The sequence below is a fragment of the Anabrus simplex genome, chromosome 9 (genome assembly GCF_040414725.1).
Source record: "Anabrus simplex isolate iqAnaSimp1 chromosome 9, ASM4041472v1, whole genome shotgun sequence".
NCBI lineage: Eukaryota > Metazoa > Arthropoda > Insecta > Orthoptera > Tettigoniidae > Anabrus > Anabrus simplex.
The window spans coordinates 70,554,072-70,570,540 of NC_090273.1; the positions used below are offsets into that span (position 1 = coordinate 70,554,072).

The 16,469-nt window shown below is 37.3% G+C and overlaps 1 protein-coding gene across 1 annotated transcript in view; it reads left to right on the top strand.

Annotated features, from left to right (window-relative positions):
- The window catches only part of LOC136880868 (coiled-coil domain-containing protein 170), a 169,103-nt gene extending 152,855 nt beyond the window's left edge, over nt 1–16,248 (top strand). Inside the window, exon 16 of the mRNA XM_068229155.1 lies at nt 15,922–16,248. Coding sequence (XP_068085256.1) covers nt 15,922–16,248 — 327 coding nt within the window. The remainder of the gene's footprint in view (nt 1–15,921) is intronic.
- Nucleotides 16,249–16,469: the final 221 nt, after the last annotated feature.

The following is a 16,469-nucleotide window of genomic DNA, read 5'->3' on the forward strand; positions in this document are numbered from 1 at the left end:
GGATGTGTGAGATCTGGTAAATGCAGCACGGGTGAAGTTTAAGGAAGCAGAGATTGTTATCAGTGGAATACTGAGTGAGAGGGATACTGACTGGAAGGTGATTGGGGTTTTAAATGAGACTTTGGAGTGGGTATGTGGGAAACTGGGAGCGAGATTTCTAGATACTAATGGGTGAGTAGGAGATAGGGATCTGCGCTCAGATGGCCTTCACTTAAACCACAGTGGTACATATAAGTTAGGAAATTTGTTTAGAAAAGTTATAGGGAGGTACATTCAAGGAAACGGGGTAGTCTAGCGAGTGGAGATAAGGGTACAGGGACTTGGTAGTCAAGTAGGGATTACATAAAAATGTTAGTGTTGAACTGTAGAAGTATTGTAAAGAAAGGAATAGAATGAAGTAATTTAATAGATATATACTTAACAGATATTGTAACAGGAGTTGATCATGGCTGAGATGTGATATAATGGATACAGAAATTTTCTCATGCAACTGGAGTATGTATCGTAGAGATAGGATAGGAATCGTAGAAGTGGGAGTATTCATTCTGGTGAAAGAAGAATTTGTAAGCTACAAAAAAGTTAAAGATGACAAACATGAAATTCTAGGTCTAAGGCTCATTTCTAAAGATAATAGGCAACTAATGTCTTTGGAGTGTACAGACCAGAAAAGGGTAGCGCAGATGCTGATTCAGAATTATTTGATAAGATTATCAGCTATGTGGGAAATGATAAGGAAAGGAACGTGATTGTAGCGGATGATCTCAATTTACCAAATGTCAATTGGGAAGGTAATGCAAACAACAGGAAGCATGATAAACAAATGGCTAATTAGTTAATATGGGAAGGGCACCTGATTCAGAAAGTGATGGAACCAACTAGAGGGAAGAATATTCTGGATGTGGTGCTGGTAAAACCAGATGAGCTCTATAGAGAAACCGAAGTAATAGATGGTATTAGTGATCATGAAGCTATTTTTGTGGTAATTAAAAATAAAAGTGAAAGAAAGATATTAAAATTAGGACTGTTAGGCAGTACCAGATGGCTTATAAAGCAGGCGTGAGGGAGTTTTTGAAAAGTAACTATGATCAGTGAAAAACAGTTAATAAAATGAAAACAGACTCTGGGATGGGTTTAAAGCAATTGTTGAGGAATGTGAAAACAGATAGGTACCTTTAAAGGTGGTAAGGAATGGTAAAGACCCACTTTATTATGACAGAGAAATACAGAGACTAAGAAGGAGGTGCTAATTGGAAAAAAAATAGAGTTAGAAATGGCTGTGGAAGTAAGGAGAAATTGAAGGAACTTACTAGAAAATTGAATCTAGCAAAAAATTCAGCTAAGAATAACATGATGGAAAGCATAATGGGCAGTCATACAAATTTTAGTGAAAATGGAAGAGTATTTATAGGTACTTTAAGGCAGAAACAGGTTCCAAGAAGGACATTCCAGGAATCATTAATGAACAAGGGGACTCTGTATGTGAGGATCTTCAAATGACAGAATTATTCAGTCAGCAGTATGTAAAGATTGTTGGTTACAAGGATAATGTCCAGATAGATGAGGTGACTAATTCTTAAAGAAGTATTAAAATTTACCTATGACAACAATGACATTTACAATAAGATACAAAACCGGGCGAGTTGGCCGTGCGCGTAGAGGCGCGCGGCTGTGAGCTTGCATCCGGGAGATAGTAGGTTCGAATCCCACTATCGGCAGCCCTGAAGATGGTTTTCCGTGGTTTCCCATTTTCACACCAGGCAAATGCTGGGGCTGTACCTTAATTAAGGCCACGGCCGCTTCCTTCCAACTCCTAGGCCTTTCCTATCCCATCGTCGCCATAAGACCTATCTGTGTCGGTGCGACGTAAAGCCCCTAGCAAAAAAAAAAATAAGATACAAATGTTGAAAACTAGAAAAGCAGCTGGAATTGATCAGATTTCTGGGGATATACTAAAGACAATGGGTTGGGATATAGTACCATATCTGAGGTACTTATTTCATTATTGTTAGGTCGGAGGAGCTATACCAGATGAATGGAGAGTTGCTATTGTAGCCCCTGTGTATAAAGGAAAGGGAGATAGACATAAAGCTGAAAATTACAGGCCAGTAAGTTTGACATGCGTTGTATGTAAGCTTTGGCAAGGCATTCTTTCTGATTATATTAGACATGTTTGTGAAATTAATAACTGGTTCGATAGAAGGCAGTTCGGTTTTAGGAAAGGTTATTCCACTGAAGCTCAACTTGTAGGATTCCAGAAAGATATAGCAGATATCCTGGATTCATGAGGTCAAATGGACTGTATCGCAATTGACCTATCTAAGGCATTTGATAGGGTGGATCATGGGAGACTGCTGGCAAAAATTAGTGCAATTGGATTAGACAAAAGAGTGACTGAATGGGTTGCTATATTTCTAAAAAATAGATATCAGAGAATTAGAATATTCAAAGTTTTATCTGCGCCTGTAATAATTAAGAGGGGAATTCCTCAAGGCAGTATTATTGGACCTTTATGTCTTCTTAATGATATGAGTAAAGAAGTGGAATCAGAGATAAGGCTTTTTGTGGATGATGTTATTCTTTATAGAGTAATAAATAAGTTACAAGATTGTGACCAACTGCAAAATGACCCCAACAAGGTTGTAAGATGGACAGCAGGCAATGGTATGGTGATAAACAGGGTTAAAAGTCAGGTTGTTAGTTTCACAAATAGGAAAAGTCCTCTCAGTTTTAATTACTGCATTGATGGGGTGAAAGTTCCTTATGGGGATCACTGTAAGTACCTAGGGTTTTTTTTTGTTTTTTTTTGCTAGTTGCTTTACGTCGCACCGACACAGAAAGGTCTTATGGCGACGATGGGTCAGGGAAGGGCTAGGAGTGGGAAGGAAGCTGCCATGGCCTTAATTAAGGTTCAGCCCCAGCATTTGCCTGGTGTGAAAATGGGAAACCACGGAAAACCATTTTCAGGGCTGCCGACAGTGGGGTTCGAACCTACTATCTCCCAAATACTGGACACTGGCTGCACTTAAGCGACTGCAGCTATCGAACTCGGTACCTAGGTGTTAATTTAAGGAAAGATCTTCATTGTGGTAATCACATAAATGAGATTGTATATAAAGGGTACAGATCTCTGGTTATGAGGTTGTTTAGGGGTTGTAGTAAGGATGGAAAGAGAGGGTATACAAGTTGCTGGTAAGACCCCAACTAGAGTATGGTTCCAGTGTATGGGACCTTCACCAGGATTACTTGATTCAAGAACTGGAAAAAATCCAAGGAAAAGCAACTCAATTTGTTCTGGGTGATTTCCGACAAGAGAGTAGCGTTACAAAAATGTTGCAAAGTTTGGGCTGGGAAGACTTGGGAGAAAGAAGACGAGCTGCTCGACTAAGTGGTATAATGGACCATTTATATTGGTATTATAAGTGGTATGTTCCGAGCTGTCAGTGGAGAGATGGCATGATATTTTGGTGTCTTTAATAGTAGGAAAGATCGCAATATGAAGATAATGTTGAAATTCAAGAGGACAAATCGGGGCAAATATTTGTTTATAGGAACGGCAGTTAGGGATTGGAATAACTTCCTAAGGGAGATGTTGAATAAATTTCCAATTTCTTTGAAATCATTTAAGAAAAGGGTAGGAAAACAACAGATAGGGAATCTGCGCTAAATGCAGATCAGTAGTGGTTGATATTATAACAGGGGGTGTTTAACCTGTAAGAATTACAGTTGAAGTAGTTGATTATGTGATGATGATAATAATGGCATTGACAAGACCACCTAAGATCAAGAAATGACTAAATAAAGTGTAGGTATAAAATGACTGGATCAAAAGAGATTGAGAGGATACTGAAGGAAGAATGGTAATGTGACAAGAAGTCTATGACAGAGACTTGTTATTACCAAACCAGAAACTTTTAAAATGAATTAGATCGTTTCAAAGTAAACCTCGGGTGGTCTTCTCCATGCCACTGACATCACATAATCAAACTACTTCAGCTGTAATTCTTACAGGTTAAACACCGCTGTTGTAATTAAAGACTTGTAGATCTGTTTTTGGTTTTATCTTGTCTGGTTTCACAAAGTTACTAAGTGGTTTGATAGAAAGCAGTTCGGGTTTAGGAGGGATTATTCCAGTGGGGCTCAACTAGTAGGATTTCAGCAAGATATAGCAGATATTGTAGATTTAGGAGGTCAAATGGATTGTATCACTATTAACCTATCCAAGGTTTTTGATAGGGTATCTCAAAAATGAGGATTATCAAACTAGACAAAAGAGTGACTGAACGGGTGACTAAATTTCTATAAAATAGAGCTCAGAGAATTAGAGTAGGTGAAATTTTATCTGATATTGTAATGATTAAGAGAGGGGTCCTACAAGGTAGTATTATTGGAACTTTGTCTCCTTATTGGCAAGAATGGCATTAGTAGACGAATAAGCTTGAGCGGAGCTTTTAAGGGGGCCCTACACCTTTGAACATAGAAAAATGAGGTATATTAAACATTTTTCTTGCAGCAGTGGAAATGAATACTACAAGGAAACTTAGTATGACAAACACATTATTCCTTAATAATATGCCTACATTTTTAGACATCATATAAACCTGATTCAAAATCATGGTGTATCATGGCTATTATTTTGCTGTTTCCCTGATAATTTCCAAACAGATGAATATTTTCCTATGATTCCTTTTTTTTTATGATTAGTAATGTTATAGCTACAACATGTACTAGAATCAGTGAAGTCCATCAATTATAAATTTTTTTTTCATGAAGTTATTTTCAAGTACTGTAGTTAATTTTAAATTAATTTTCATTTGAAACTATTTTTTTAAAGTTAACCAATGAAGCTAGATCAATAATTCTAGTATATCTTCTTCTCTATGAAATATAAATACATGCAAAATTTCATCTTAATATCCAAAAAATTTCAGAGTTATTAGGGCAACGGTTCTGAAAAACAAAAGTTGCAGGAAGCGAGCAACAAACTTACTGATAAAGGCCTTGCTTGGGGGACAGGGCTTCACGTTTTTGGTCATAACTCCGAAAGTATTGGAGATATTAACCAAAATTTTGCACTGTTTTAAACGAAATAAATAAATTGAAAAATCAATTTTTTGGTCGGTCAAATACCCCCTCAAATTAGGAAAGATCATAATATGAAGATAAAGTTGAAATTCAAGAGGACAGATTAGGGCAAATATTCATTTATAGGATGAGAAATAAGGGTTTGGAATAATTTATAAAGGGAAATGCTCAACAAATTTCTAAATTCTTTGAAAACATTTAATAAAAGGCTAGGTAAACAATTATAGGGAACCTGCCACCTAGGTGACAGCCCTAGATGCAGATCATTGATTGATTGATTGATTGATTGATTGATTGATTGATTGATTGATTGATTGATTGATTGATTGATTGATTGATTGATTGATTGATTGATTGATTGATTCTAGTAGTCAGGTGACCCTTGAAACCGAAGAATACAGAAAATACACACAGTAGATTAGAATGTCTCAAAGAAGAGATACATATTATCTTCATTGGTCAGGTAGAAGCCGAAGTCCTCTTTTGGAATAATAATAATAATAATAATAATAATAATAATAATAATAATAATAATAATAATAATCATCAGCATGATTATTAAATATGGAGCCAGAAAGGAAACTCACACACAGATAAAACATAAGAATAACAAATAAATGTGAAAAATCAAAACAAACCATCCTCCTCATAGTGGGAACAATCATGCAGCCTATCATTCGTCTCACCCCATTCACATCCATGAAAAAAAACCAAGGTAAAACACTGGTGCAAAACAACCTGCTCTCCAAAAGATCAAGGATATAATATTATGGTGGCCCACATGCATTACGCAGAACCAATGTCCCATCATGGACATAAACACAATAAAATGTTACCATCACTGAAAAGACCTAAGTTCAACTTTATTTCATCATCTCTACTATTTTGCCTCAAAAGGATCAGTGCCCATCTTACTCAAGGCAGGAAACAGAGATAATTAAACAACGGGCCAGTATACTATCAAAGGTCGACCTATTCAATACTTTCTTTTTTTTAACTTTGTGTTGTCACACCGACACGGATAGGTCCTATGGCGACAATCGGATAGCAAAGGCCTAGGAGTGGGAATGAAGTAGCTGTAGCTTTAATTAAGGTACAGCCCCAGCATTTGACTGGTGTGAAAATGGGAAACCATGGAAAACCATCTTCAGGGCTGTTGACAGTGGGGTTCAAACACACTATCTTCCAGATGCAAGCTTACATCTGCACGCCCTTAACCGCATGGCTACTATTCAATACCAATTACTGTTGTTAACCCGGCTACAGGCACATGGTGAGGGAATCTCTCACTCCTTGATTCCATTATATCCCACTGAGGAATGGCTTTGTGCACAAGTTTCTTCTTCTAGGTATTCCAAGTTCATTGTTTTCCGTGTAAGTCTGCAACTGTTGCTTGTTGGTGAAGGTAAATTGTTTTAGTTTGTGGCGCATTATTGTAATCCTTGCAGTTCAGTGAGATTTTCTCTCACCTTGCGCCTTGTTATGTTACTATTTCTGGCATTGTTAAGTACTGAAAATGTATTGATTACGTGTGAATATATTGAACTATGGGTGACAAGGCTAAACGGAAAGTGTTACAATGGATAGATGAAGTGGAAAATGGGATGAATAGGAAGGAAGAAGCATGTGAAGATTCAGATGATATAATTGACAGTTGCAGTGATAGTGAAGTAGATAATATTGAATGAATTGAACAAAATAGCAAAAGTGAATTTTTGGGAATTGAAGCGGAACCCGTTGTTGATATGATCAAGTGGTTCAAAATAGACCTGTATACATATGGAAAGATGGAGTTACCAAGTAGGATGTACACTGCAGAAACACGACACATAAAACCAGGCATAGGAATCTCATGAGACATCTACCAGGTGCCAGCAGACAAGCACAAAATATAAATTCAGCAATGGAAGCATGGCATTTATTTTTCCATGACGACACTATAAAACAGACTGTGCATTATACTAATATCAAATTGGCAGAAATTAATGAAAAAGTCACACGTGAAAGAGATGTTTGCGATACTGTTTATGAAGAAATGTTAGCTCTGTTAGGTTTGCTGTATTTATCGGTTATGATGAAGAGTTCTTGTTTAAATCTGTAAGATCTATAGGTTACTGATGGAACAGGTCCAGAACTGTTTCCTTTGGTCATGTCTCAAAAGCACTTTTGATATCAACACCAGGCAGCAAAGAAAGGAAAAAGACAATCTAGCTCCTATATGGACATTATTTGAAGAATATGAGACCTACTGGACACCTCATGAACATGTAACTGCTGATGAAATGCTGGAGTCTTTCAGAGAAAGATGTTCTTTATGATGTTATATGCGAAATAAGCTGGCAAAGTACGGCATCAAAATATATTCCTTAGCGGATGCACATGTCTACTACACAATGAAAATGGAGATTTATCCAGGGACACAATGGCCATGAGGACCCTACGTTCAGGACAACAGTGCACATGCAGTTGTTAAATGCCTCATTCAACCCATTACTAGATCTGGCAGCAATGTAACAACAGACAATTTCTTCACGTCAATTCCTCTAACACTAGATATTCAAAATAATCATAGTTTAACACTGGCCGGAACTCTAAGGAGTAACAAACCACAGATATCTGTTGAGTTCCTGAGTACAAAGGGAAGACCACCATTTTCAAGCATGTTTCCTCACAGAAAAGACATGTTGCTTTGTTCATATGTGTCAATCAGAAGAAAAAATGTTTTGTTACTCTCTGCAATGCATGAAGGAGAATACTCTGATGAAGCAACAGGGGTGCAGACTAAACCTGAAACCATTACATTTTATAATATGACAAAGGGTGGCATAGACTGCATGGATGGGTTGAAATGTCTCTACACGGTTGCCAGAAGAACCAAAAGGTGGCCATTATGAATCTTCTATGCACTCCTTGATATTGGTGCTCTAAACAGTTACATCATATACAGCTTTAACTGTGAGAATGCTAGCCCAAGAAGACTCGATCAGAAAATGTTAGCAATGGAACTTTGCAAACCTCACCTCACTAGGAGAGCAACAGTAGGTGCGATAACAGATAAGGATCATCGGAGATTCTGCAGAGGGGAAAAGTGTAGCTTCTGTCCAAGGAAAAAGAATCATTACACCAAAACATATTGTGCCGACTGACTTGTACCGGTGTGCAAGGAGCATGCACCAGCTGTTCTCTGTATCAGGTGCCGAGGACGTGAACAACGTGAAGGTAGTGACAACTAAAACGTTGCAATTACATTGGACTCTGTTTGAATAAACAACATCTCACTATTTTCTTTATTTGTTTACTTTATGTTTATTATGGTTTTGTGGCTTTTCTATATTATTGAGTAACTTCCTGTGTTGAGTAAGAATATAATTAAGCAAGGTAGAATATCCTACATTTATAACTAAAATATTGTAAAATACAATAATTTGTATGAAAATGAATACAGGAAAGCTTTAAAACAAATAGATCTAAATATGTACTATAAAGATGATTTTCTTAAGGGGATCGGTACAGTAAACAACCTTCAAAAATTTGATTTTTCAAAGTATTTGTTAATGTTTAACTACACTCTTCTAGTTCATTTTGGTGAAAGAATTATTTAAATATCTGCACTAGTTTAGGATTTATGATTTAAAATGCTAGACATTGCATAGGCTATTTAGAGAATTCTGAACATTCTGGAGATAAGGTATGGCGAACGGTACATAACATGCATTGGTGAAGGTGACACAAAGTCATTCAAAGCTGTGTAAGATATGCAACAGTATGGTCCTAGTGTATCAATCACCAAAGCTGAATGTGTTGAACATGTTCAGAAATGTATGGGCACACAACTGAGAAATCTGAAGAAAGAATTCAAGGGGAAAAAACTTTCAGATGGCAAATTACTGTCTGGAAAGAAGATACTGACGGATTCTGCAATAAAAACTTTGACAACCTACAGTGGAAATGCCATAAGAAGTAACTCAACATCAGTAAATGATATGAGAACTGCTATCTGGGCTATTTGGTACCATAAAAACTCATCTGATGAAAATCCACATCATTACTTCTGCCCAGAAGGAGATAATTCGTGGTGCCCGTACCAGCGCGCTGTCACCGCAGGCAGAGTTCAAGAATACAAACACAAAAACACATTACAATCAGCTGTTATGGATGTGATTAAGCCTGTTTTAAAGGATTTAGTTGCTACTAAACTGTTTTAGGAGGTTATACACAGAATGCTAATGAGTCTCACAATGCTAAGGTTTTGGAAAATGTACCCAAAAACTGGATTCTGTGGAAAGACAACTGTGAAGATTGCCACAAATGATCCAGTTATGACATTTAGTGATAGAGTGAAGAGTAGGTTGGTTGTGCTGCAAAAAATGGCTTGAATCCTGGTGTCTTTTGTGAACGTGCAACGCTACAAGTGCACGTGATGCGTATGAAGTCTGCTGAAAAAAGGGTATGAGAAGCCAAAAAAGGGACCACACAAAGCAGAAGAAAATTAATACTGGAATATGAAGCTGAGAAAACGGTTTTAGAGGGAACATTCTATGCCCCAGCAGCATTTTTGCACACACTGGAAGGCTGCTGTGTCTTTAAAGGCATCATATAATTTTGGAGCTAATTTTCTCAAAACTATATTTTTCAAAACCATTTCCCTTGTAACTCCTAAATTATATGGTGTATTGCAATGCCACTTTTTTCACATGATCTTAGTGACAGTGTCTACAAAACTGACCTAACTCATATGCCTAGGGTTGATAATTGTTTGGAAAAAATTATCTACATGCAAAAAATGACCAAAGTATGCAATATTTAAGTAACACAAAATATAAAATACTAATTTGGCAAATATAGTTCTGGAAGTGGTCAGTTTTGTAGCTGTCACTTCAATCAGTACACTTAAAAAAGCAGAACACTAATATATTGATGAATGGCCCAGCTATGGAGGAAATGGTGAGTACAGACACACAAGGAGCCACCATTTTGAATAATTAATTGGCGAATTCGATAATGCCAAGATCAATTCTGAGATATGTGCTTGCATAGTAGACATGTAGTATGCTTCATTTAGAAAGTTTCATTGTCATACATACAGTAGAAGCTGATATAAAAATTATTTAAAATGTACAAATTTTGAAGGTTGTTTACTGTACCCATCCCCTTAATTCATTTTATGGATGAGAGATAATCTCACCAGACGTCTGCTCCTGTTCCAACTCAACATGCGGCCATTGCTGGGTTAATAAAAGATAATAACATTAATAATAATAATATTAATTCATCATCATCATCATCATCATCATCAATGTCCCACTCCAGTCACTCAGGTGTGGTTAACAAGCTTCCCCCACTCCTTTCTTTCCTTCCAAGTTTTCTGCTCCATTACTTCCACCACATCCCATCCAGCTTCTCTAATGTCCTTCCAAATCTGATCCATCCACCTTCTTCTTGGTCTTCCAGCTGGTCTCTTTCCCTTAACTTCTCTTTCCAATTCTCTTCTTGCTACCCGTTCCTTTCCCATTCTTTTTACATGTCTGAACCATCTCAGTCTTGCTTTTGCTTTCTGTATCTTCTGTACTAACAGTTCTATGTTTAGCTCTTCTCTGATTTTAATATTTTGAATTCTATTCTTTTCTTGTCTTTTTTAACCAATGTTCTTAAAAATTTCATCCCTACTGCTTGGATCTTACAATTGTTTCTTATTAGTTACCAGTGTTTCTAGTCTGTATGTTACAATTGGTATGAAATACTGTTTATATAATGTTAATTTCATTCTCTTGGGTACTTTGTCATCCCATAAAAGCTCTCTGACTTGATGGTAAAATGTTGTACCTTTAGTTAGTCTGTTATTAATTTCAGGGTTGATTTCATTTCTTCCATTAATAATACTACCCAGATATGTAAACTGCTCTACATTCTCTAACTGTTCTCCATCTATGTTCACTTGGCTTCTCTTTTTCTCTTTTCCACAGTTCATGACTACAGTTTTCTTTTTACTAATTATCATTCCAAACTCCTTCAGATTGTCATTCCAAATGTCCAGTCTCCTTTGTACTTCCTTTTTTTCCTTTCCCCAAATCGCCACATCATCTGCAAATACCAAAGCATCACCTACTGACACTCTGTTTTAAACATTTTATGATTTCATCCATCAATATATGAGGGCAGATCAGAAAATAAGTTGCACTTTCCAGTTATGGCCATTTATTACACCGCCTATACAACAGCAACATGACTATAACAACATACACTGTAACGTCGCTTTTCCACATAGTTTCCAAGAGACTCCAAACATTTCTGCAAACGCACAGACAACTTGTCGATGCTGGATGCATAGAAATTTCCTCCAGCGTTCTGCAACCACTCGGAGACAGCAACCTTCGCCTCCTCATCGGTCTGGAAACGTCGACCACCGAGCTCCGTTTTGAGCTTACCGAACACATGAAAGTAACATGACGCTAGGTCGGGACTGTAGGGTGGATGTAGCCAGACCTCCCACTTGAAATGCCGCAGCAGTTCTCTCGTTCGGCGGGCCTTGTGAGGTGTTGCGTTATCGTGCAACAAAATCACACCGGCACTCAATTTCCCCCGGCGCTTCTCTTTAATTGCTTTATGCAACCGTTACAATATTTGACAATATGACACCACGTTGATTGTCGTTCCTTTCGGCATGAACTCCATGTGCAGCAAACCCTCCATGTCAAACAACACTGTCGCCATAACCTTACCGGCTGAAGGTTGAACCTTGGCCTTCTTTCATTGTGGTGATGAGGGGAGCACCCATTCCATTGATGTTCGCTTCATTTCAGGGGTAAAGTGGTGGACCCACGTTTTGTCGCCTGTGACGATTCGCCGCAGAAACCTGTTGCCGTCTGTGGCATAGCGTTGCAAAAATTCCAGGGAGGATTGGAAATGTTGTCCCTTGTGCTCATCGGTGAGAAGACGTGGGACCCATCTTTGACACAGCTTACGATATCCAAGGTCCTCGTAAACAATGGCGAACACACTGCCATACGATATGTTCAGCTGCGTCGCAATTTCTCTCAGTTTAATGCGCCGGTTCTGTCTAATGATCGCATTCACACTGTTGACCTTTGCATGGGTCCTGGACGTTGCGGGCCTGCCTTTGCGATGGTTGTCCATGATATCCGTGCGTCCAGCTTTGAATTGCTGACACCTCTTTACGATACCTTGCCGGGAAATAGCCCGCTCCCCATACACAGCACTAATTTCATGATGAATGACCGTGCAATTCTTCGTTTTGGCCCATAGGAATCGGATTGTCGCATGCACCTCATATTTGGAGTGAACGTGCAGTTGACGCGTCATTGCATTTGGCCGCTATTCACACAATACTAGAAGAGACACCACAGTGACCTGCCTAACAGACGTGTGGGCAGTGTCTGTCCCTTTCTCTGCTGTGCCCACGTTTGTGACACACAGTGCGTTGCTGCGGCGTGTTAGTGCAACTAACCTTTTGATCCACCTACATAATAAACAATAAGGCGACAGTGCACTTCCTTACTTGAGACTTTTTTTGTATAAAATGTTTCAGAGTCACCACTCCCCACTTGTACACTGCTTTTACTCTGATGATACAACATTTTTATCATGTTAATTAATGATTTTGGTACATTCCTTTTCCATAGTCATTCCCATACATGTTTTCTCTTAACTGTAACATAAGCTTTTTCCAAATCCAAAAATACGAAGATGATTTCCTTGTTCCTTTCCATTATCGTTCGCACTGTAAATATCAAGTCTATTGTTGATCTATTCGGTCTAAAACCATATTGTTTTTCCTCTGTGTTTCTATTATATCCCTCAGTCGTTTGTCTATGACTTTCTCCATTATTTTTAGCCCATGTGATAATAGGATTATACCTCTACAATTTTCACATTTCTTCCTATTTCCTTTTTTGAACAATGGTACAATGCTTCCTTGTTGCCAATCTTCAGGTATCCTTTCATCCTTCCATATGGCATTGAGGACTCAGTATAGCCACTGTAGTCCAATGCTTCCTGCTGCCTTAATCAAATCAGCATTGAATTCGTCTTTCCACTGCTTTACCTTTGGTCATTGCTTTCACTGCCCTTTCAAGTTCCTAGCATGTTATCGGGTTCTCTTCTTTTTCTCCATCTGTTATATCCATTTTCTTATCTCCTTCTTCCTCCAAGCAGTCATCTTCATTATAAAGTTTCTCAAAATACTTTGCCATCACCTTCTGAAGACCCTTTTTGTCATGTACTATGGATCCATCTTCTCTCTCTGATGCCTTGATATTTTCTTGATTTATTCTTTTCAATTTTATTACTCTGTATAATTTCTGATTTCCTCGACTATCTTGCTCAATTTTGTTGGCAAACTCTCCCAAACATTTCTCCTTTTCTTCCTTGATACTCCTCTTTACTTGTAGTTTCAATCTTTTGTATTCCACCTGTAACCTTTCTATCTTATTCTCATACCTCTGATAGGTTTTTAGTATTTCCTTATCCATTTCTTTCTTCACCTTGTTCCTTTCTTTTATTTCTTTTTTTTTGTTTTGTCTGTCCACCATGTCTCCTTTCCCTTAACCTTTGCTTTTGTTTTCCTGCATACCTCAGTTGCTGCTTCCACAAATGTCGTCTTAAATTGTCCCACTCTTCTTCTCCACTTCGTATTTCCGTGTTAGGCAACTTCCCTTTTATTCAATCTTGGAATGTCATTCTTTTATCATCCTCCTCCTCCTCCAATTCCCAAATCCTGATCTTTGGTTTCTTCTTCAGTACAACTTTAGGGATTTTTACTTGTTTTAATTCCACAATTAATAATCTAATAATAATAATAATATTACATTAATAATTAATTAATAATTTATAAATAATAATTGATAATATTAATTAATATTATTGGTAAAAGATAATAACATTAAATTAATTAGTATTGAATAGGTGGACCTTTCTCTACCCTTTGATAATGATCAATTATCAGTATGGACCATAATGATATTTATAACTTACAGGCTAACATACTTCAATCACATGACCATCCCTGGCTAAGAGAGCAAAAAAAATTACCTAAAACAAAGGCTCAGAACAATCAAGCACCCACATATGCATACGTTCAAAATATACCAAATGACATTCCACTACAGAGAGGGCTTGTAAAAAAAAAAATAATAATAATAATAATAATAATAATAATAATAATAATTGAAACGACTATGAAGTGACACGAGGAAACAAGCCACAAAATCCAGGCCCGATAAAAGACGTAGAATCGAATATAGACAAACATTAAATAGGATCTAATGTTCAAATACTAGACATCACTGAGGTGGAATTGAATGGGAAACTAGAAATAAATATAAATATATGATATTACTTGAGAAGCATGTTGCAAAAGACAAAATAAACCGGACATTGAAAGTGGTACACTATAAAATTTACGCCTTGAAGTGGGTAAACAAATTATAATATTCTGCAAAGGCTACAGGGCAGATGAAAACCTCCATCTTACTGGTCAATCACATAGCAACATTCCTCCAAGAAATACAAAATACGCACTGGGAAACCAAATAAAATAGATCACGAATTCGGACCCTCTGCTGTTATCTACCGGATGATACGCAATTAGATGAACCGAGCAAGAGCATAAAGTGCAAATGAAAAATGAACATAACATTAAACAGTTTGAGCCCAAGACCCGTAGAAATATTAAAACACAGGGTGTGGATGGGCTCAAGCTTCACCTGAACTGTTAGATGCCCTGTGATCAATTTTCTCTGAGGATAAACTGTTCCAGTCTTGCTAAGAAAGTGGTTTTCTGGTTTTTTAACATATCTATGGATGCTGTTTGCACAATCATCACTGGCAGTCTTCAGACTCACTATGATTAAATTGGAAGATGTAGATTTAACTGCAATTAAGTCTTCATTTATTGTATAAGATTTTTTTATGAATACCTTTAAATACTACCAGACTGAGCCAGGATCAAACCTGCCAAATTGGGGTCAGAAGGCCAGCGCCTCAACCATCTGAGCCACTCAGCCTAGCAATAAACAGAACTGATATCCTGTACCAGATTGTTTGTGCAGAGTAATATGCAAATATATCCTACAAGTTCTTAGTTATAGCAAAAACGTAATCGGTGATGTGAATTGAAAACTATGTTTAGTGTCCTTGGATTGCATCAAAAATATCTAGTAACCCTATTCTAGATATCACCTTGCCAGTGCAAAACCATGATCAGTAGATTTTTAAAAAAAATTTTGCTTTTTTATACCAGTTTAGTGTGATCTTCAATGTATAAGTGTAAAACTTACTAAATTTATAACATTAAGCCCTTAAAGTAAAATACTTTTAAAGATGTTCAGTGTAAGACAGTGATGCAGATCCATCAGTTTCACACTCAATATTGAAGGAGAATTCATTCACCTTCAGTGCAAGACTACAATATCTGCAAGAACAAGATTGTTGAGAAATAGGGGTTTCAAGTTTTATAAAAATTCTAAACAATGCCGATGCAAAACTGCAACAATTACAATTGGCATGGCAATATAGTACTTCATGTGCTATGTGTAAAAAAAATGCAAATAATATTGATTTTGTAGGGAAACTGCAGTTCAAGTTATTGGGCTCTGTCTCAGATTGAGGGTTCATATTTTAATCAATTTCTTAGTGAATTTGCATGAAAATACATATGAATTATATATGTATTCTTTTCCAGGAAGACATGCTTTCAAAAATAAGAGTTAAAGTATTTTTATTTATTTTGTTCATGATTACCTACCTTCAAACAAATAGCCTTTCACCTTAACCATAACTTATTTTAATCACTAAAGTTCTAATAAATAAATACTCTTTCAGCTTTTGAATTTACGTTCGCAAGTCAGCAAGCTTCTTGGCTTGGACCTACCGGTTCCAGACTACGAGATCATCACACGTCTTCAGAAACTGGTCCACGCTCACCGAGACTTCACGCTTGTATCACGCCGCTACGAGGATCCCCTCATCTTGGGAAATCCCAGTCCAGGAGGCACTCGGACTCCCATGCTTCCGGGGCATAGTCCTGGTACTCGTACACCTCGGTATGAAGATTCAGGATTTGTTGACCCACCGGACTTGAGCTGTCTGGATGACAGCGATGATTTAAATGGTATCTACAACAAGCGTCCAATCAGGTCGTCAACGTGATATCACCTGTAGAGACAGGAGTAGGAAAGGTAAACTTATACCTTCATTTCAGGAATATCAAGGGTACCTGGATATCAGTACATTAGCATGTATATATTTTCAGGAGGCAATTACTAAAATAATTTTCTTGGTCATGTTATTATGTGTGATTTTTCCATTTTCAGTAGACACTCCAACTTCTCATAACTTGGGGCCATATCGTCTCTTCCACCTGTTCTGTT